This window comes from Serinus canaria, chromosome 28 (genome assembly GCF_022539315.1).
Source record: "Serinus canaria isolate serCan28SL12 chromosome 28, serCan2020, whole genome shotgun sequence".
Lineage (NCBI taxonomy): Eukaryota > Metazoa > Chordata > Aves > Passeriformes > Fringillidae > Serinus > Serinus canaria.
The window spans coordinates 4,256,558-4,278,588 of NC_066341.1; the positions used below are offsets into that span (position 1 = coordinate 4,256,558).

General features: G+C 53.3%; 1 protein-coding gene across 8 annotated transcripts in view; it reads left to right on the forward strand.

Moving 5' to 3' along the window:
- TCF3 (transcription factor 3) overlaps positions 1-22,031 on the forward strand; it is an 82,192-nt gene that overhangs the window by 10,426 nt on the left and 49,735 nt on the right. For 2 of the 8 annotated variants that reach the window (XM_050986044.1, XM_050986045.1), the window contains exon 1: positions 15,445-15,497. The exons of the other annotated variants lie outside the window; for them this stretch is intronic. In XM_050986044.1, the coding sequence (XP_050842001.1) occupies positions 15,470-15,497 (28 nt within the window). In that variant the 5' untranslated portion in view covers positions 15,445-15,469. Of the gene's footprint in view, positions 1-15,444; positions 15,498-22,031 lie in introns of those variants that run through there. 8 annotated transcript variants of the gene reach the window in all.

The following is a 22,031-nucleotide window of genomic DNA, read 5'->3' on the forward strand; positions in this document are numbered from 1 at the left end:
AAATTGGAGGGGAGAAAACTCTCGGGTTAGCCCAGATGGAAGCTGATCTCTTCAGCGAGTGTTCCTTGTGTGCCTTCTGCTGTTAAAACAATCCACAAAAGACGTGCTGCACACTGGGGGGAGTAGAGCAGTGCAGGAGCTCCCATTAACCTGTTTCCTGCTCAGAGCCTACCTTGGCTGCCAGCTTCGTGGTGGTGGCCAGGAGCAGAGCTTGGAGCGAGGCCCTGCGGCACAGCCAGACCCCCCTCCAGCCCAAACGACACCAAATCTTTGATTCTCCCCCCACCCCTTCTTTTCTTTCGGGTGAGTGAAAGGTAATGTTGACACCACCCTTCCTCTGGGCTGCTGCTCACTGGGCCTGACTGGGAGCAGTTCATAAAAACAGAGCACTGATGTTATACAACTGCACTGAGGGACATTGCACAATCCCTGCTGTCCCAGCCTCAGACACAGCAGATGCTCCCTCATCCAGCTACGGGCACCCTGCCTTGGGAATGCAGCTCAGGGCTGGGTGTAGGGCAAGAGCTTTGCTCCAACAGCAGATTTATCCCTTGGTCCAGCCATCCTTGGCCTCGCCTGGAGTTCAGGGGACAAATTTCATCTGAGTGTCAGCTTTGGGACTTCTTCCTGCTCCTGCATCTTTGGCTTTTTGCCAGTGGGTGAATAACTGCAGTAAGACATCAGCAAGCTGTGCCATGCAGAAGGCTGTGCTCTGCCTGTTAGAAGGATCCAAGGTGTCTAAACAAGGCCCTAGAGAATGGCAAGAGGTTGTTCTCAGACACTGTTGGTTTGTTGGTTTAGCTTTATTCACACATATAATCAGATACTAGTTAGAATTGCAGAATCATGGAAGGCTTTGGGTTGGAAGGGACCTTAAAGCTCATCTTTTTCCACCTCCTGCCATGGTCAGGGACACCTTCCACTAGACCAGGCTGCTCCAAGCCCCTTCCAACCTGGCCTTGGTCATCCCCCAAGGTAGTTCATCCTCTAAGACACAGGCAGTCGTCCAGCTCAAAATTTGATTTGAAGTGGAGTCATCATTAACCTTGATGTGGTCAGAGGGTGGAGAGCAGATGGTCCTTGGATTTGGGGATCTGGACTTGCAGGGGGAGCTGAGCACCTCACAGCCACACCATAACCTGGACCTGGAGGTGATAACCCTAGATCTTGCCATGCAGGAAGGCCTGGGCTTCTTCTTTAATGTACCCCATGTGTTCCAAGCACTTCTTTGTCAGGGGCCTCGACCAGCAGTGAAGGCAGTACAGCATTTCCACTCTGTCTGCAAAGAAGAAGCAAACACTGATTTGTCTGAGTCTTAGCTTGGTGCAGTGCACCACTGCACCAGAATCTCTTTATTTGGGCTTGTTGTGGTAACCTCAAGATAACAAACTGATGCTGTCTTGTGTGCCAAGAAATATTGGTGTTTTATCCTTCCCTCAGGATGGGAGCCTGTCACTGGGTTGGTGTAATCGGGTTGGACATGGGAATTCATGATCTCCCTCTTCCCATCTCCTTGTGGAAATGCTGGGGCAGTGTGCAGCTTTTATGCTTTTTCCCTCCAAAAGAACTGTTATCTCCAGGCTCTTTCCTCCCCAGGGAAGTGAGGAGGGAAGGAGGGAAGGGAGCAAAGCACTGACTGATCAGTCCTGGCCAAAATGAGATTTTTGCTTCCAAAGCCCAGCTGGTAAATAAAGGAACAGAAGCATTTGAAACAGGCAGTTCCAGTGATAAAATTGTCCCAAATACAAATCCTTTTCAAATTCAAAATTTCTTTACCAGAAGTGTTGTTAACCATTGGCTGCCCAGAGCAGGGATGGAATCACCATCTCTGGAAGTGTTCAGAACAGGTGTTGATGTGGCGCTTGAGGACATGCTTTAGTGGTGAACATGATGCTGGGCTGACAGTTGCACTTGAACGTCCTAAAGATCTTATCCAACCTTAACAATTCTGTGTTTCTAATAACTGCCCTGACCGAGCTGCTGGTGGCCCCTTTACCAAGGGAATCTCTTTTTCTCCCTGAGGCCAAAACAATTCAAAGTGTTCATGCAAACCCTCCAGCTCTGACATCCCTTTGCTTTCCTATTTGCCTCCTGCTTTTATTTTAAGCCCTGCCACTGTTTCCCTCATTTCTGTCCTCAAATGCTCCGGGGAGGAACTGGTTTCGCTCCCCCGCCACATGGACAATTCAGCACCTCCGCTTTGCCTTTTCTTGGCAAGGACAGACCCAACAATTGCCACAAGGATGGAGCTGACGTCACCCAGCCCGTGGCTGCAGCATTTATAGCACATATAGGTCACCGCGGGAAGTTGGTCTTCCTGGGGCTGGAAGCTGCAACCAGTGTTTGCCAGCATGGGCTGTTTTCTGATGGGGTTTTATTTTAGCCAGGGTGCTCAGCCTGTGCCTGTTGTCCTGCTCCTCAAAGGGGTTCACCTTCCCCTCCCCGAAGTGTGTTTGTTACTTGCAGTAGCAAAACATCTCAAAGCGTGTCCCCCGTCGTATCATAGTTCATAAATGACTAATCTGAGCTGCAGCAAGCTCCCTCCCAGTGCTTCATCGAGCCCTGCCTCAAGCAGGAAACCACAGGGGCTGAATTTCACATGGAAATGACCATTTTAATTGACATCGAGGCAGTGGGAGTGTCTGGAGGCAGCAGAGTTGTGCTGTGGCCTCGTGGCTGCTGAGTTTTTCGGCAGGGCTGGTGCGTGCCGGCTGCACCTTTGCTCCAGTAAAGGGGTTTGGGCTCTGCAGAGCAGGGAAATAAACCCAAGGCGTGTGGTTGTGTGTGAAGTAAAACATCTCCTGGAGTAGCACACAAGCAGCACTTCCACTTGTGGTAGTGTGGAGGGTGTGCAACCATCTCCCTTCCCTTCTCAAATGTTGTGGGGTGCCAGGACTGGGTCCTGATGAGACGGGAGCCATGGGGTCTCCTGCTGACAAATTATTCTGCTTTCAGCAAGAAAAACCTCTGTTAATTTTTTTTTCTTTTCCTCCCCATTTAAATAAGCAAATTCAGCATTAATGCCTTTTTCTTCGAGCTTTGTGCCAGAGTGGGTGGGGCTCTTTGCTTGGGCTCTCAGGTGGGTTTCGGGGGGAGAGTCCTCTCCTGGCCCATGCTGTGATTCCCACCCCCAAAATTCGTTGGGTGCTTCCTTGCTCGTGAGCTGAGGCTCCCTGTGAGGGAATTGCTTTGATCGGGGGAAGTTCATCAAGTCCATTTGAAGCTGGTGGAGCAGGGAGTTTTTCAAAGGCTTACAAGCTGGTGCATGTAACAAATTTTAAGTTATAGTCTGGTGAACAAAGCAAATGGATTCTCCCTGGAGGGAGGTGAGCCCGGATCCCCTTTGAAACTCTCTTTAAACAACGTACAAACTTGGATACCTGTGGCAACAGCACCGAGAGTCATAAATTCTCTGAAAGCTGTGGCTGTCTCTTTAATTGGTGCTATGGGGGAGCTGTTTGAAGATTTAGTTCTTTCGAGTGTGCAGGCAGCCCTGCGTTGGGAAGCGCCAAGCGGGATGGGCAGGGTCTGGTACAGCAGGATGGTGCTGGGCTCCCCTCTGCTCCTGGAGCTGGGTGGTTTGCTGGGACACCATGGCAGGCAGGGCTGGGAAGAGCCAAGCACAGCCTTTCTGTCACCGTGCTGTCAGCAGTCGAGTCCCAGGCTGCAGAAACCCATTTGCAACTGTTTTCCATAGTGAGGAAAGCAGGAGCTTTTATTAGCAAGTCTGTATCACGTTTTCCTACTAACTGCCTCGAGTTCCCACATGTTTTGCTTATGCTGAAGTGGGAGTGCTGGGCTCCGCTTGCTATTTTGATGGATGATGAAAGGCAGACATGAGGTGTGCAATATGGGACTTGATATTTAGAACTGGCACTTCCCGTTCAAGTTTGGGATCTGGGCCGCGTGTTTTTGTGGCATGCCCGTGCAAACTGTCACCAAACACACCAAACACAAAGCCACCACAACAGAAAAAGGCAAAGCAGGAAAATTCACTTGCCAGGCTGTTGGTATGACCATTTGTTTCCAAGTAAATGTTATTGTTTAGCCATTATCAACTGAACTCAAAGGAGAGCTGGGAGTGTCACCTGGAGAACAGAAGGATCCAGGGAGAGCTCAGAGCCCCTTGTAGGGCCTGAAGGGGCTCCAGGAGAGCTGGAGAGGGACTGAGGACAAGGCATGGAGGGACAGGAGCCAGGGAATGGCTTTCCACTGCCAGAGGGCAGGGCTGGGTGGGACATTGGGCAGGAATTGTTCCCTGGGAGGGTGGGCAGGCCCTGGCACAGCTGTGGCTGCCCCTGGATCCCTGGCAGTGCCCAAGGCCAGGCTGGACAGGGCTGGGAGCAGCCTGGGACAGTGGGAAGTGAACCTGGCCACAGCAGGTGTTTGGAAAGAGAGGAGCATTAAGGTCTCTTCCAACCCAAAAACCATTCTGTGATTTCTTGGAAAATCCTTGCCATGGCCAGGTCCACCTTGCAAAGCCATGCAGTCTCATTTCTCCAAGTACACTCCCTGCCACCCCCTGCTCTCCACAGTGCTGGAACCTTTCCATTGCTGCTGCTGGCAGAGCCCACTCCTGGGATGCAGGAGGATGTTCCAGCTATGGCAGGGACACACCTGTGTGCTGCTAACAAAGCCTGGGCACTCTCAGTGAATTCATCTCCTCTGTGCCAGTCGGGCTTTCGGCTTTGGTTCTGTCTTTGCCCTTGGGAAGCTCCTGTTCTTCTCCCTCTCCCCTTTTTGCTCCTTGTTTTTCCCATGGGGCACATCCCATTTACCAGGATATGGAAAGCAAAGTCTGGAGGAAAAGAGTTGGAGGGCCCAAAAGCTGGGGGCAGGGAGTGCAGGTCAGCAGGAAACAACATGTTTGGGGCAATAAATGTCAGGGGAAGGTCTTCACACCTGTGTGCCTTAACCCAGGGTCACAGCCCATCTCTGATCCTCGTGTCCTGGGGTGCATGTTTCTGCTCCCAGGGATTCCCCACCTGCTCAGACGCTTCTCCTGTGCCTTTGCAGTGATGTTGAAACACAATCCCAGAATGATTTGGACCCATCTCATTCCATCTCCTGACATGGGCAGGGGCATCTTCCACTATCCCAGGTTGCTCCAAGCCTTGTCCAGCCTGGCTTGAAATATGAAGGGCTCTCTCTTTCTTGCAATTAATTGCTTCCCCTTGAATTTTATTTCACTGCTGGGAGGGAGTAAGGGTGTATTGTCCTGCCAGAGGACAGCTGGTTTCTAATGGACACACAAGGAGCAAGTCTGGGAAGAGCAGGAACATGGTGACAGTGCTGTGGGGATGCTCTGGCAGCAGCTCAGGGCTCCTCTGGCAGCTGGGGAGAGGCAAATATAACCTAGTCCCTGTCTCAGTGTGTGTTTAACTTGAGAGGTGAAGGGTACATGTTTTTAAGGGAAGGTTTAGGGGGGTTCTTTTGTGGTTTTTTGTTCATTTCCCACCTTGAGAAGAATTCTTCTGTCTGGATTTAAGATCTTTAACTGGGAAAGAGTACAGAGAATGCTGGGTGTGCCAGAGCCAAAGCTGTACTGAGATAAGTGACAGCTTTTGTTTAGAAACTGCCAGTTTGCCACAGACCTTGTTTAAGCACAGTTTTAACTTTGCCAGAATTGCTGAGGCAGTGCAGGGCTCTCTTCCCAGCAGAGCTCTTTCCTCCCATGGATGAGGCAGTTGCAGGCAGTGAGGCTCAAGGGGCTCTGATGGGATCAGTGTGTCTTGTGTAAAAATCTGAGGGGGTGAGGGGAAGCTGGGCTTGTGTGCACCCTCTAAAAAAACAGGTACAAGCTCCAGCACTGCCCTGTCTTTAACAAGAGGAGCTGGTGGGCAGCAATTAGTAAGTAAAGAGAGTAAGTTCAGCTTAGATATTGGGAAGAAATTCTGCCCTGTGAAGGTCGGGGGGGGGGGCCTAGCACAGGATGCCCAGAGCAGCTGTGGCTGCTCCTGGATCTCTGTCAGTGCCCAAGGCCAGGCTGGAAGGGGCTTGGAGCACCCTGGGATAGTGGAAGGTGTCCCTGCCATGGCAGGGATGGAACTGGATGGGTTTTGAGGTCTCTTCTAATCCAAACCTGTATGGGATTCTGTGAATTCCCTCTTTCCCTGCCCTGTTCCTCAGGGCTCTCATCTCCATTCTGAGCTCTTAGATGGTCTCTTGTGGGACAGGACTCTGGGGTTTGGTGCAGCTCTGCCTGAGCTCACCTCCAATCCTGCCCCAGCCCGGGGCTGCCTGAGCAGCACATGTTGGCTCAGCTTTCCAGCTCCAGGCCTCCGTGCTCCTTGTGCCCTTTCCAAAGGGGAGAGATGGCTTTGGAAGGGGCCCAGCAGGTCTGGCAAGTGTTACTGCTGGACCTGGCTGCTGCTAATTTGCAATTCCTCATGCCCTGTGGGGTGCCCTGCTGCAGCACGTGTCCCACGTGTGACCAGCTCCTCAGCCTGGTACATCTCCATTGTTAATGGTTGTGTGCAGTGACGCTCAAACTGCAATTATTAGTAGTATTTTTAATTAGAGACAACAAATGGGTGTCTTCAGGGGGTGGATTTCATGCAAAGTGCTATTTTGTTACTCTGGAGGGCCTCATCTCTCACCTGGCACTACATTCCCCAGTGCATACAGCTGAAGGACACTGTAAATACCTGACTGTTGTCACTGTTGTCCTGGTGGCCCAGAGAGGATCCTCTTTGCTCTTGCCCAGCCTGTGCTCCCTGCTCAGGGTGCAGGTTGGAGGAATTCACCCAGGGCCATTTCTATCATGAGAAGGGAGGGAGCCCAGAAGGAGCCAGTGGTGGATGTAGGGACAATACTGCTGTCTCAGAGATGTCACAAAGTTTACCCACATCAGGTTGAGAGGAGGCCACGGAGATGCTGCAAGGGCTGGAGCCCCTCTGCTCTTGAGCCTGGCTGGGAGGGCTGGGGGTGCTCACCTGGACAAGAGAAGGCTCCAGGGAGAGCTCAGAGCCCCTGGCAGGGCCTGAAGGGGCTCCAGGAGAGCTGGAGAGGGACTGGGGACAAGGCCTGGAGGGACAGGACCCAGGGAATGGCTCCCACTGCCAGAGGGCAGGGCTGGATGGGATCTTGGGCAGGAATTGTTGGCTGGGAGGGTGGGCAGGCCCTGTCACAGGGTGCCCAGAGCAGCTGGGGCTGCCCCTGGATCCCTGGCAGTGCCCAAAGTCAGGATGGAGGGGGCTTGGAGCAGTCTGGGACAGTGGGAGGTGTCCCTGCCTATGGCAGGGGGTGGGAATGAGCTTTGAGGTCCCTTCCAACTCTAATCACTCTATGGTTCTCTCTGCCTGTTGGATTCCCATCTGTCTGGGCTGGGATATCCTGCCTTCTCCCAGCACCTCCAACAGCTGGGAGTGGGGGCACTGAATTGCCCACCAGTCCCTGTGTGGCCAGGACAAGGGGCTTGGTCAGTGCCAGGGATGGGTGCCATGATTTCCCTGGCATATCCCAAGCCCAGCTGGATCTGTGCAGCAGCCTCAATCTGATCAGCCTGGGAAGGCAGGATGGCAGTGATCCTCTGGGTGCCCCTGCTCCTGAGGGAGGCACAGGGGTAGGGGCTGAGCTCTGGGACAGGGACAGGGACAGGGGGCCAGGAAGGGCTGGAGCTGGGCCAGGGCTTGGCATGGAGCTCAGGGCAAGGTTCTTCCCCCCGAGGGTGCTGGGCACTGCCCAGGCTCCCCAGGGAATGGTCCCAAGGCTGCCAGAGCTCCAGGAGCTCTCAGGGTGGGGGTGTTGGGGTGGCTGTGCAGGGACTGGGGCTGCGATCAGTGATCCCTGTGGGTCCCTTCCAGCTCAGGATATTCCAGGATTCTGTGTTTTCCAGCTAGTGGGCAGCTCCCATACCCTCAAAGCCCTGGGATGATGAGTTGGCCTCACTGCAGGTGCCTGGTGCTGGTGGAGGAGGGGTTGCATTTTAGGAAATCTGAGCTCTTTCAGAGGCTCGTGGCTTTCCCTGCGCTTGGACAGGGACGGTCCCCTCCAAGCAGAGCCCATCCTGTGCACACTTCACAGCCCCCTCTGCCAGGAGGTCCCCAAATACCTGGCAAGCTTTGATTAGCACATTAGCTTAAACAAATTGAGTTATACACCCACGGAGGGAAGAGGTGCTGCACTCCTTCAGTGGTGACTTAGAGTTTAATTAATTTTGTTGCCAAATGAGGCATGAAATACAGTTTGAAATACATTGTGGTGCTGAATGTGTAATTGTACAGGGGCCTGGGAGCATGGCTGAGGATCAGGGATCACCTGAGGCAAGCCAGGAACGGAGCTCTCGTGGCCCCAAAATGGGGTAGTGTGACAGCAGAGAGCCCATCTGGGGGACAGACAGAGGTTGGAACTCCCATAGTGCTCCCCAGTGGGGACCAGGCCAACCCCCCATCACAGCAAAGATGTCATTGTGTCTACAGGTGTGGCACTGTTTGGGGTTTTCTGCCAGAAGATCAAATTCCTGGGCAGGATTCAAACTGGTGGCAGTGTCCCCAGGTGTGTCCCCCCAGGAGCAGCCACTGTGGCCATTCTGTCTTTGCCATCCAAACAGGGATTTGCCTCAGGTTTGGGGGAGGATGGAGGGTGGGGATTTTGCCAATGGGTTGCAAGGATCCTGGTCTGTCTGTCCCTGTCTTGCAGGTGGAAGTACATCTGAACAAACATCAGAAAGGGAAAATCTGAGCCATGAGAGGAGATTTCTTGGTTCAGCTTTTGAGAGTTTCTGCAGTGGCTGTTTGGATGCTCCTCTCCCTTCCCTGATTAATGTTTCTGGTGGAAAGTTGCCTCCAGTGCCTCACTCCCCCAGTAAAGAAGGGAAAGAGGCACTCCAGGACATCAGCCCTCATTTTTTAATCCTGAATTTTTCAATTAACTCACCAGGTAGGCCCAGCTCCAAAGCCAGCAGGGAGAAAAATCTAAAAAACACTGTCCATCTGCCTGTGAAACCTGGGAAGCACATCCCCACCTCCAAAGTGACCTCAGGCAATGTCTTCCTCTAAATTTAGCTGGGGATTGCGTCAGGAGTAAGAAGGAGGTGAAGTTAATGTGGCATAAGCTTTTTCTAGCAGGGGAGTTTGCCTGGTTAGACAGGGACTGAAAATAAATAAATGAGCTTCATGTCAGAGCCTCTGGGGCCAAGGCTGGGAGGGAGGGCAGCCTCCAGCACACAGGGACATGAGGAGGTGGCTTTTTTGGGACCAAGGAGGGCAAGGGACAATCATCTATAAGCCTTGACTTGTCCTAGCTGGGAATAACCTTCCAGGACAGTGGGTGGGCACTGGATGTGGCCAGCAAGCTCTGGGGTCACCTCTGGTGGTGGCACCTGCCTCTCCTGGGGCAGGTTTGCTGGTGGCTGCTGGGCACTGCTGAAAGCAGAGCTGTTCCTCCCCTTCTCAGGGAGTTCTGAAGCATCTTCTGCCCATCATTGCTCCATCCCTCACCCCTGGGGTGAGGAGTTGGTAACGTTTTCCCTCTCCAAAAGCCCTCGCAGATGTGTGCGTGTGGCACCCAGGGACAACCTGACCTGGAAGAAGCCAAAGTCCTTCAAGACAAACCTTGGGGTCACTGCTGTTTCCAACCCCTCTCTTACCTTTCTGCCTCATCCTTGCCAAGCTGGGGGGAAAAATATCACTTTTGACAAGTGACGAAACCCATCCTGGTGGCGGTGAGTGCGTGACCTTCCCTGAGAGCGGGGGTGGCCTGGGGCCCTTCTGCTTTCTGGGACATTTTATTCTGCAGTGATGTGGTCTCCCTTGCAAAGGCTCCTCCTGCCCTGTTAACATTGTTATACAAAGCAGCAGTTTGCCATCTAATTAGGAAAAATACGCACTAACCTCTACCATATGTTGCTCTCCTCCTCGGATTTGCATTTGAAAGTCCAGCTGAATTTCAATGTGAAACTGGATTTTATCCAAATGATGAATGGCCCAAAAAGCTGTGGGAAGGTGGATGTGCCTCCCCATCACATATGGTTGGTTGGTTGTTTTTATTTCTTTTTGAAGAAAAAATTTTAAAGCAGGGTTCCTTCATTTCTTGTCCTGTGGTTCAAAGTGTTCACACCTTTCCTCCCAAACTGGATTTGTCTGGCTGGGTGCATTGCAAGGCCTGTGAGGTGCTTGAGCTCCAGCCCCACAAGGGAGAGGGATTAGATTTACTCTTAGAAACTTGTTTTTGGTGGCAACTCCACTCCTGGCTTGTCCTGAGCCCCCAGCATGGGCAGCGGGGGGGGGGGATTCTGCCCCTCTGCTCCTGTGCTCAGGTGAGACCCCACCTGCAGAGCTGCCCCAGCCCTGGGCAACAACAGCAGGAGGACGTGGAGCTGCTGGAGCCAGGCCAGAGGAGGCCACGGAGATGCTGCCAGGGCTGGAGCCCCTCTGCTCTGGAGCCAGGCTGGCAGAGCTGGGGGTGCTCCCCTGGACAAGAGAAGGATCCAGGGAGAGCTCAGAGCCCCTGGCAGGGCCTGAAGGGGCTCCAGGAGAGCTGGAGAGGGACTGGGGACAAGGCCTGGAGGGACAGGACCCAGGGAACGGCTCCCACTGCCAGAGGGCAGGGCTGGATGGGATCTTGTGCAGGAATTGTTGGCTGGGAGGGTGGGCAGGCCCTGTCACAGGGTGCCCAGAGCAGCTGGGGCTGCCCCTGGATCCCTGGCAGTGCCCAAAGCCAGGTTGGACATTGGGGCTTGCAGTGATCTGGAATGATGGAAGGTGTCCCTGCCTATGGCAGGGGGTGGCACTGGATAAGCTTTGAGGTCCCTTTCAGCCCAAACCAGGTGGGATTCAGTACATTTTCCCAGCCCATTGGGTGGGTTTGTGCAGGAGCCCCTGATGTTGCTCCTGCTGCTCCCTGCAAGGGCCCTGGCTGCAGCCCCCAGGCTGGGGATTGAGGCTTTCTGGTTTTTCGCTTCAGTTGGAGCAGTGGCTGCTCCAAGCCCCCTCCCACACAGGGCCATGGTTTGGGCAGTGCTCCCCAGATACCAGAGAACAGGAGCAGGGCTTTGCTGCTGCTTGGGCTGCTGAAGACTTTGGGAGCCAGAGGATTGCTGAGCCAACTCTGCACATCCGCACAGTCCCTCAGAGCTGCCTGGACTTCCCCCTTGGCTCGAGGCTGGATTTTTCCCCTTGGCTGAGGTCTGTTTAAGCTGAGTTAAGCTCTGTGACAAACTCAGCATTACGTTGCTGAGCTGGGTGTGCTCACATGGCTCTTACTGACCTTTTACCTCACCTACCTGGCAAAAAGAGCTCTTAAAAATCACATCACATCCTGATTATTTCACATCCTCTGTGAATCTGTCGTCAGACAGTGTCTTGGTGTCGGGCTGGCCATGATGCTCACAGGGGGAGCTGCTTGCTTTGCATTTCTGACTTTTGTTCTCCTTTCTCTTCACTCCTTGGAGATCAATTCAATTTTTAAGACAGTTTTTGTTGAGGTTTTTTGTTGTGTTAATGCAGCTGAACTAATATGATTACATTTCCAGATTTGGGTAATGGAATAACAAGTCAGGAAGCTTTTTTTTCTTTTTTTTTTTCTTTTTTTTTCTTTTTCTTTTTAAGAAAGGAGAACTTATGTCACTTCCAAGTCCCCAGTTGGGAAGCTCTTTATCAGTAACTCAGAGAGATTGGGGGCTCTCCATCCCTAGAAGTTTCCAAGGCTAGGTTGGACAGGGCTTGGAGCACCCTGGGATAGTGGAAGGGGTGGAATGAGGTGGGCTTTGAGGTTTCTTTCCACCCAAACCATTCCTTGATCCCATATTCTGCTCTTGACATGAGGGCTCCTGGGGGCTGTGACCATGCAGGGACACCCTGGTCCTGGAAAAAGATGCATCTTCCCTTTGCCCTGAGAGCTGCCAGGCCAGAGGAGCAGTGTCCCTCCAGCAGGGCTGTGCTTGGGGCAGAGGCCCTGACACACCCACCCTTCCTGGGGCAGTTCCATCAGCATCTTGAGGCATGTTGGCTTTGCTCATCTCTGTACTTGCTCTCAGGTTCAGAGGAGAGATCTGGAAAACAGCTCAGCCAAAGCATCTCACAATGGCAACTTCCTTTCTAAAAAGAGAAGGATGTTGTGGAGTTGGTGACTTCCCATTATTTTCCCCAATTTGAGCTTTCTTGCCACTGATCCCTCAGTGTCAGAAGGATCCAAAGCTGTTGGAGAATGCCCAAAGGAGGGACACGGAGCTGGGGAAGGGGCTGAGGAGCAGCTGAGGGCACTTGGCTCCTTCAGCTGGAGCACAGGAGACTGAGGGGAGGCTCCTGGGGGCTGCAGCTCCTCCCCAGGGGAGGCACAGGGGCAGGGGCTGAGCTCTGGGACAGGGGGCCAGGAAGGGCTGGAGCTGGGCCAGGGCTTGGCATGGAGCTCAGGGCAAGGTTCTTCCCCCCAAGGGTGCTGGGCACTGCCCAGGCTCCCCAGGGAATGGTCCTGAGGCTGCCAGAGCTGCAGGAGCTCTCAGGATGGGGGTGTTGGATGATTCCTGTGGGTCCCTTCCAGCTCAGGATATTCCAGGATTCTGTGATTCTGTGAGTGTCAGGTTGTGTGTCCTGCTCTGCTCTGGGCTCAGCCTCACCACTGCTGGAGTTCACTGTGGCTCAGGGTGTCACACGTTGTGTCACCACCTTGTGTCACCGAGCTGCTCCTGCCCTTGGGATGGGGTGCTGGCCAGTGGAACAGAGCAGGAATGGGGCCATGGTGTTTTCCCTTTTTGGGAATGCTGTAAGAAGGTTGTGACTCACTTTCCATGGAGCTGATAGTTACCCTGCTCCTGTCTTGTATTTGTGTTGTGTAGCCAGCAGGATTATTTATAACTTAGCCAGCATCCCGAGTCTATTGTTTCTGCAAAGAGCAGGAATGACTAGATGACTTCCTGAGATTTTTTTTTTTGCCACCCCCTCATTTTTTATTTTTTTAAAAATCTACTTTTCCTTCCAAGTATTATATTTGCCAGTTGGATGCTTTCCCCCCACATCTTCCCCTCCTGATTGTGCATTTGTGCTGCTGACAATCCCACTACCGGTGTTGCTTTAACTCTAAAATCTCTCCCAGGAAAGGCTGGGGGCTGTCCCCCAGGAGGGCTGGGGCACCTTCCCATGGCATGAGAGGCTCTTTGGCCCCATGGGTGCTGGGCACTGAGGCAGGAGGCTCTGGCTGTGCCATTAATGGGAGGACTGTCACCTCTGTACCCTGTGGATGCTTTGGCATGGGAGGTGCATCCCAGGAGCAGGGTTGGTCTGGTCTGCGATTGCACCATCGAGCTCTGGGTCAGCCTTGTTGTCTTTGCCTCTCTGAAGGGTCACTTAGGACAATCCAAAGGTATCCCCTGAGCCCAGGGTTGTGCAGAGCAAAAGCCATCTTCATCCTGGCACAGCCAGTCTTGGGGATGTGGCAGGGGTGGGCATGGAAGGAGTGGGTCCTGAGCCCTGTCCTCAGGTGTGTGGCTGCTCTCCCCGTGGCAGTGATCCCATCTGGGCAGTGTTTGCCCCAAACCCTTGAGCTCTCCTCATTGTTGTCCCCCTTCTCTTTGCCCACCCACCTGATTCACTGTTGGTATAATGAAGCCCAGAAGCCATCACCAGACCACCAGGTGTAGGTCAGAAACTGGGGGAGTGTCTGTCGCCTGAGATCCTGGGCTTGGGGGAGAGATGATGCTCTGAGAAGAGTCTGAGAACTGAGGCATCTCAGGGATGTGATGTCTGGAATCATAAACTTCTGGGGTTCTCTTTGGTTCCTGTTTCAGTCACCACTGGAGGTTCCTTAGGCCGGGCACTTCACTTGCTTCCCGTGGGAGCAGCTCCCGACACCCTTGCAGCCCAAGCAGAGCAGGTGTGTGCATCCCAGAGGGTGCCTGTGCTGGGCTGCTCCTCCTGCTGCTTGTCTTCATTCCTGTGAGGTTTTCCAGCTGCCAGAGCACTCTTGTGCTGGCTCCTTCCCATCCCAGACACTCAGTGATTTGGGGTTTCTCCCTGAACTGGAGCTTACAGGCACTGGGTGATGTCCCAAGTGAAGGCTGGTACAGTTCCATCCCATCTGGCTCACTGCAGGATTTCCCTGCAGCACTAGGCAAAGTACTGGGTGGCACTGAATTCCCAAGTCCTGCTGGCCCTCAGGTTCCTTTAGATTGAAATGCGTGGAAAATAAAGCTGGGTGAAAAGATGGGGAGCTCCCTACAGCCCCCACGGCCAGCAGGACCTGGGAGCCAGGCAGGAGCATCTCCCCCAGCTCCCTGCCCTGCCCAGCCCTCCTGGGTCAGCTCAGAAATAGAGAAGAGTCGTTCTCCCCCAGCTTGCTTTGTATTTTTAAAATCATTGTGGTTTTTTGTTCTGTATTCTTTAAATAATTTTCTAAAAAGTTTTCTTTTGATACTATAGAACTGGGGTGGTTTTTTTAGTTGTTTTTGGGGTTTTTTTGTTGTTTTTTTTTTTTTAACCCAAAAAAGAAAACTGAAAGATGAGTGAGATGTTGTGGTTAGGAGCACCAGTTGTAAATAAATTTTTGGGTGCTCCAGCTTGCCAGGCTTTCCCACCTGGAGAGTGAGTGCTCCTCCCAGGAGCTTTGTTTGTCCATGCAGCTCTTCCAGGGATAATGTGTGCCACTGTACTTTGTGCCAATAAAAAGCTGAGCTGGCTCAGCTCTGGGCTCTGCTGCCTCCCTTAGCTCTGCCCTCATTTTTGGGCAAGTCTCTCCATCTGTACAATAGCAGAAAGAATTTTGTTCCCTGGAGAGGCTTCAAGGTTTAATATTTACAAAATGCTTTGAGATTTGCAGATAAAGGAAAGCCAAACAATAACAAGTGCCCAGGGTTGTGCCAAAGGAGTCTCTGGATCACCATGGCAGAGCTGTGCAGGGTTGGGTGGAGATGGCTTTTGTGAGAGGGCAAAAACTGCTCCAGCTGCAGCGCTGGTGCTGACCTGGCCTTTAAAGGGCTCCTGGCAAGGAGATAACGAGAACATTGTGGGATCACAGAGTGCTTTGGGCTGGAAAAGACCTTAGGGATCATGCAGTGCCACTCCTGCCATGGGCACGGACACCTTCCACTGTCCCAGGCTGCTCCAAGCCCCGTCCAACCTGGCGTTGGACACTGCCAGGGATCCAGGAGCAGCCACAGCTCTTCTGGGCACCCTGTGCCAGGGCCTGCCCACCCTCATCTGTAGGTCAGAGCATGACTGAAGCACTTGGGTGATTTTTTTCCCAGGGCTCCCTAGGAACAATCCTGCTCTGGAAGAGATGCTGTCCATTTGCTCTTTGCTCTCCAGGCAGCACTTCATAAACACCCTGGTAAACTTGATCCACCCCATAAACTTCATTAACTTTCCTTTCCCTGCCTCTGCCTGTCCTAGCAGGGAACTCTCTACAGTCCCCAGACAAAGGCAGGCAGTGGTGGGCAGGACAGGACAGAGGCACCGGGAGCTGCTCCTCCCTCCTAGGGCTGGGCTGGAGCGTTCAGCGCAGGGACGGGGCTCCTGACTGCCGGCGGCTCGGGGACATGGCAGCCCAGAACAAGCTGTCCAGGGGTATGTGCTCCTGCCACACAGCTGGCAGGATGTTTGGGTAAAGGCTGGAAGGATGGAGTGGGAAGGGGTGGTTTGTAGTGGGTCAGTTGGGAGTTGGACTCTCGAGGGATTGGTTGGGCTGTGGAGGGGCAGGCTGGAAATGTGCAGGGATCTTCTTCCTCTCGTTCTGGGTACTTTTTGGTGCTGTTGGGCAGGAACTGAGAGCCTTAAAGCTGCTTGAGGACACCCGACCCTTTTTGGGAGCGGGAACAGCTCAGCTTTGTCTGCTTCCTCCGCCCTGTTAGTGCCCAAGTCCCCTAAACCTGTTACAGGTGTGACCAGGGCAGGACTGCAGGAGGAGAGGGGTCTGTAGGCTGGGGACACAGCACCAAGTTCAGGTGCCAGCTGAGGGTGTCCTGTGTAGGGTCACCCATGGCTCCCACCCCGTGAGCCCATCTCTGGCACAGTTAATTGCTGTATTGTTAATTGCTGTGGTGACATGGCCTGGGTGTGGGGCTTCCTTGCCCTACAAGGGGCTCGTGGGATGGTTTTTTATTTCAGGTGGTTTTAGATATGAGTCAAATAAGGCACTGCTCCCTGGAGGTGGTCTGGCTTTGATTGGAGTTTCTTGTGTGTGTACCTTAAGAGGAACGATTTAGTCTGAATCTTCTAGTTGTAACTTAAGAGGAACCATTTAGTCTGAATCACTGCTGCATGTGGTGCCTGCTTTGAACTGAGGTGGGGTACAGGGGCACCTTGAGAAATCTGAGTTTTAAATAAACTTTTAAATGAGCTTGTGTGTAGGTGAGGCAGCATCCTGGGTGCAGACTGGGCTCTCTGGGGTGCCAGGGAGCAGCTGAGGCTTTGGGATGCTGCAAAATCAGGGGGAATTGCAGTGTGGACAGAGCTGTACAAGCCCAGGAACAGGTTCCAATGAGCACCCTGGGATAGTGGAAGGTGTCCCTACCCATGGGAAGGGGTGGAACAAGATGAGCTTTAAGGTCCCTTCCAACCCAAACAATTGTGGGACTCTCTGAGAGAGTTCAAGGTCTGTGCCCGAGGTGAGCAGAGGTTGGTGTGGGCTCCTCTCCCTGACCACAGCAGTGTGGGCAGAAGCTGGATGAACAAGCCCAGAGTGTGGAGGATCCTGGGCACCAGAGACATTGATATCAGCTTGTTTCCCCTTGATTCTGTTGGGAGATGAGGGCTCTGGTGGGAGCAGCCAGGGCAGTTAATTCCCTCCAGCCTGTCCCTGCTCCCTGTGCCATGGTGGCACCAGCGCTGGGGCTCTGAGAGGAGAAGGTGTGGGGCTGTGGTTTTGCAAACCAGCTGCCAGCTGAGATCTTCCTCTTCCTGTCCATCCTGGCCTGCCCCATCTTGGGGGCTTCTGGGGCACGTTGTGCTCCAAATGGGGAACTGATTTTCTTTGGGTTTCCTGCTGCCTTACGTGTTCAGCAGCCCCTGGAAAGTCCAGCAAGCCCAGAACTCACTCAAGAGAAATGCAGGGTGGGAAGGGCCCTTTCCTCCCACAGCAGCCAGTGCTGCCATGCCCTCAGGAAACTGGTGCAGTGAGCATCTGGAGGGAGCTCTGTCAGGGGCCAGTATGGCCCTGGGTGTCCCCAGAGCAGAGGTGGGAGCTGCCAGCAGAGCTCACGTGCTGGAGGCAGTCTAGGGATTTGGTCTTTGTTTTCCTTGAAGCACTAGAGTCTGAGAATGGTGTCAATTTTTTTCCCATTCTCATTTTTATACACATAATTTTAAATTTTTTTTTGTTTCAAACTTGCATTTGCAAAATGCAGCCACTTTCCTTCAAAACAGCAGCTTCTCATCCACAGTGGTGAGCTCAGCTCTCACATCCCAGCAAACTGCAGCTCCAGGTTTTTAACAGCTGCAGCTCTTTTTGTTCATGTAGAAAAACATTTCTTTGAGCTTCTGATAGTTAAAAGAAAGCAATCTTTGAGCAAAATATCAGAGGAGCTTGTTAATGGTCAATTTTCCTAGACAGTTGTGTTAGGATTCCTGATAAGGAGTGTTAGTGCTTGGCTTAACAAAAGCACTAGAAATCGAAGGCTCATGTAGAGGAGACACAGACAAGATAATCTAATGGGTCTCTTTTTGTCTCCAGCTTGTTCTGAGCAGCAGAGAGCCCTGGAGGGGCTGGGATGGGCTGTGAGGCCAGGCTGATGCTGCTGGGGGTTTGCCACACTGGCTGTGGAGCAGGGAGGGGAAACTGCCTCCCCCATTCCCTGGGTCACCTATCCACAACCCAAACAGTGGTCAGTGTGTGCCCAGGGTAACGTCAGAGATAAAATCTGCTTTCCTGACATCTCTGGGGCTTCCAAGGGGCTGGGCCGTGGGGATTTTTCAGGGCATTTTTTGTTGCCCAGCACAAGGGATGAGACCAAGGAGCACCAGCTCCTGCCGGCTGCTGTTGAGTGATGCCAAAGCTGCATCCACGAAGTGGTTTGAAATGTGCAGGCAGGAGAAAGGTGCTGGTTAGTCCTGGGAAAGAGCAGGATCCGTGCTACTTATTGACTGCCATCTACTGGCACCCAACCCGTGCCACCGTTTGCCCAGGGGCAGTCAGTGCCCAGCCTGCAGGGATGGTGAGGGTGGGCTCCCTTTGCTCCTCCAGCCCTGCACTCCCTGCCCCTCGTAGGGCAGGAGGAGCCCAGCAGCACCCTGCTGAGGGTGGCATGTGCCAGCCAGAGCTGGTGCCACCAGGATCCATCACACACAGGCTAGATCTAGGCTGCCCTTGGCTCTGTCCTGTCCTCCCCCTGGGGCTGCCCCAAGCACTTCTCTACATCCCAGGTGACACATGGACATTTATAAACCCTCCCCACCAGCTCAGTGCCTTAATCCCCCCACCAGTGTTTAGGCATTGTTTGGAGATGTGTGTTGGAGCTGGATTTAGGGGCAAGGGGATGAGGGCACAAGGGGCTGGAGCAACTTTTTGTTGTCCTCTGAGCAGTGTGTGGCAGACAAGGTCTGGAGGGCTGATTGGCAACCTAAAGCCACAGTGCCATGTATCAGTGACTCCTGCCGAGGTCATGGGGGCTGAAGGCCCTGCCCCATACACACCATAGGCCTTGGTAGCCCTAAAGCTGGGTTGGGATTTGTCTTCAGGTAAATTCTTCCAGTGACTTGTCCTTTTGGCTTTAGGGATACAAGGGGAATTTAGGGCATGGGGTATGGTTATACAAAGATGTGGATCCTTTCAGGGCAAGGGACAAGTGAACATCTTGAAGTGTTTATGTTTAAAGAGGGGGAAAAAGAGTTGTTCATGGAAATGGTGCTTTGTAGGAGCAAGTGGATTGAATTCAGCCCTTTTTAATGCAATTTAAATAATCAATGGTCTATTCAATTACAGAAATATTTGGCAGAGCTCTAAATAGGTCACATCTGTCTTTAAATTGTTCTTCAGGTAAATACCTCACTGTGTGGTGTCACATGGACCAAATTCTGTAAGAGCTGCTGTCTGGGAGGGAGGACTCCTTGGCTGTACATGCAGTTATCCCCAAAACTCTGCACCTGGTGTGCTCTGACCCATGGATTTACTTTAGGGATTCCTTAGGAAGGCTGGCCTCGTATATTTTGGGTTATCCAGCTCCCGAAGTTTGCAGCCCTGAGGTTGCTGGCTGTAACTGGACAAGGCCAGGGGCTTTGTTGGCAGCCTCTGTGTTGCTCTCAGGGGCCAGGATGGAATTCTGAGCCCGCTGTGCCCCAGGAACGCTCACCTCGGGAAAGGGGAAAACAAAAACACCAACTTTTGTTGTGGTGACCAGAGCCTCGAGGTTACTCGCGAGCAGGAGCCGGGCTGAGGGAGGGAGGCAGGTGGTGCTGAGAATGCTTTGTTTGGGAAAGTTTTCCTCATTGTGTCCAGCAATTCTTCTGAGATGATCCTTCCTGTGGGCTGAATCATCGTCTGGGCCAGTGCTGGCTCTCGGGCTGCGGCCGCATCCTGCGACCTGGGGGCATCCACAGGGGCCCAGCACCCCCCAGGATCACAGGATCACAGCCCCTGGGTTGGAATAACCACCCCTGACTGTCTCCATCAGCCTTTGGGGTCTGTTTTCCCCAAGGAAGCTCACAGGGACTCATGCCTTAGTGCACAAGTCATTCCTCACCATCCCTCTCCCCACTGAGAGGAGGCTCACAAACAAACTGCCAAGGCCACCCTGGTGGGGTGTACGTGTGTTTGGCCACTTCCTCGCGTAATTTCCACATTATTTGGAAGCCATCCTTAATTTGTCTAATTTTTAACAGCCCCTGGCCTCCCTACCTGTAGGGCTGCAGCAGTGCAGGGCTGGGAGGGCTCACGTACACACGGCTGGCACTGCCTGCCTGTTTGATCTCAAATGCCTCTCTAGCAAACTTCTGGGGGTTTTTCTGGTCACTTGTAAGTAAACAAGCTTCTGTCCCCATTTGTCTTCTTGGTGAGTAATGGAAACCAAGTGGGAGAAGATTTCTGTTCCCCAGTGTTCTGGTTGCATCTCTGTGGCTGTAATTTGATTTTACATTGCAAATTAAACAATACTTGGAAAGATGCAAATCACAGCGGAAGTAGAGGTGGCTGCTGCTAAGTGGAGTAAGCGGGGGTGTTGCAGCTCCTCTGTGCATCTGTGGGGGTGTGCAAAACACCCCATGGCTGGAGGAACACAAGAGGTCACTGAGAGTGTCCCAGGGGACTCGGTGTGTTTCACTCCTCGCTGCCTTCAGGCTGCTGATTTCCCTTGTTCACTCAGCAGAATGAGTTTTGTCTCTTTGGACAGCAATCCATGTGTGAGTGTGCAGTGTCTGCCCTGCCATGAGTGTGCAACTCTGTGTACAATAAATGACCTGGAAAAACCAGATGTGGATTTACACTCAGTCTTCTCCCTGAAGCTTGCTGTTTAATGGAATATAACCCCTGGCTTTGGGAATTACCCCATATCTCCTGAATTTCAATTGTTTTGTGATAGCAAATGTGTTGATCTTATTGAGTGCGTGTGAGGCAGAAATGGGGAAGCTTCTCCATGGGGCTGTCTGTGTGTTTATAGGAGAGCAGATCAGGAGCAGCCCTGAGGGAAGGACTCAGGGTGTTGGTGGGTGAGAGGCTCAGCCTGCCCCGGCCATGGGCACTGACCCAGAAACCCCCCTGTGCTGGGCTGAGCCCCCACCGTGGGCAGCAGGGGAGGGGGGGATTCTGCCCCTCTGCCCCTGTGCTCAGGTGAGACCCCACCTGGAGAGCTGCCCCAGCCCTGGGCAACAACAGCAGGAGGATGTGGAGCTGCTGGAGCCAGGCCAGAGGAGGCCACGGAGATGCTGCCAGGGCTGGAGCCCCTCTGCTCTGGAGCCAGGCTGGCAGAGCTGGGGCTGCTCCCCTGGACAAGAGAAAGCTCCAGGGAGAGCTCAGAGCCCCTGGCAGGGCCTGAAGGGGCTCCAGGAGAGCTGGAGAGGGACTGGGGACAAGGCCTGGAGGGACAGGACCCAGGGAATGGCTCCCACTGCCAGAGGGCAGGGCTGGATGGGATCTTGGGCAGGAATTGTTCCCTGGCAGGGTGGGCAGGCCCTGGCCCAGGGTGCCCAGAGCAGCTGGGGCTGCCCCTGGATCCCTGGCAGTGCCCAAGGCCAGGCTGGACAGGGCTGGGAGCAGCCTGGGACAGTGGGAGGTTTCCCTGCCATGGCAGGGGTGGAATGGGATGAGCTTTGAGGTCCTTTGCAGCCCAAGCCATTCTGGGATTCTGTGATAAAAATTCAGTAAGAGAAGTGAAGGCAGAGAGGCTTTGGGGCCTCCCAAATGCAGGGAAGATCCTGCTCCCTCCAGCAGGAAAACTCCGGGAGCAGCAGCCAGTCCCTCTCCCAGCCCCTGGGAGAGCCAGCAAGATGCCACACGGAGAAAGAAAACAAACCTGTGACGACAACCAGAGGGAAGAAAATAAACTTTAAAGCTCAAAACACTTCCCCCAGCTGTAAAAACAAAGGCCAGCAGTGACCAAACACGAGCACAAAGGAGAGGCAGGAGAAGGGGATGGAGGATAACACGGTCAGGGCTTTCTAAAGGTCATCAGCCTGCGGGATGAACCCACCATGTCCCTTGTCCCCAGACTCTTCAGGACAAACCTATCCCTGTCCCTCATCCCCAGCCTCCATCCAAGCCTGACAGCCCTGCAAGAAGCAGGATGTCAGTGAGGGTCCAAGGGGCAATAGTGCAGGGAAACAGACCAAGAATAACACTGGGCTGGGTCAGACCCACAACAGGTGTCAGAGGAGTCGCTGTTCCTCACTGTCCCTTGGATCAGTTCTGTTCTGGAGGGGCAGCCCTGGTCCCTTCATGCAATAGACACAGAGACTCAGGGTGAGATGACAGTGGGGACCACAGCCAGGCTGCCAGCCCTGCACTGTGACAGGGTGACAGGACCAGGGAGAGCACAAGGGGATGTCCCAAAGCTCTGAAAGTAGCTCCGCCACAAGGAGATGGCCAGACCCAAACTTGTGGTACCCCCTTTACCACAGGTGTCACACAGCACAATGTCTGTCATTACAGAATCACAGAGAGGTTTGGGTTGGAAG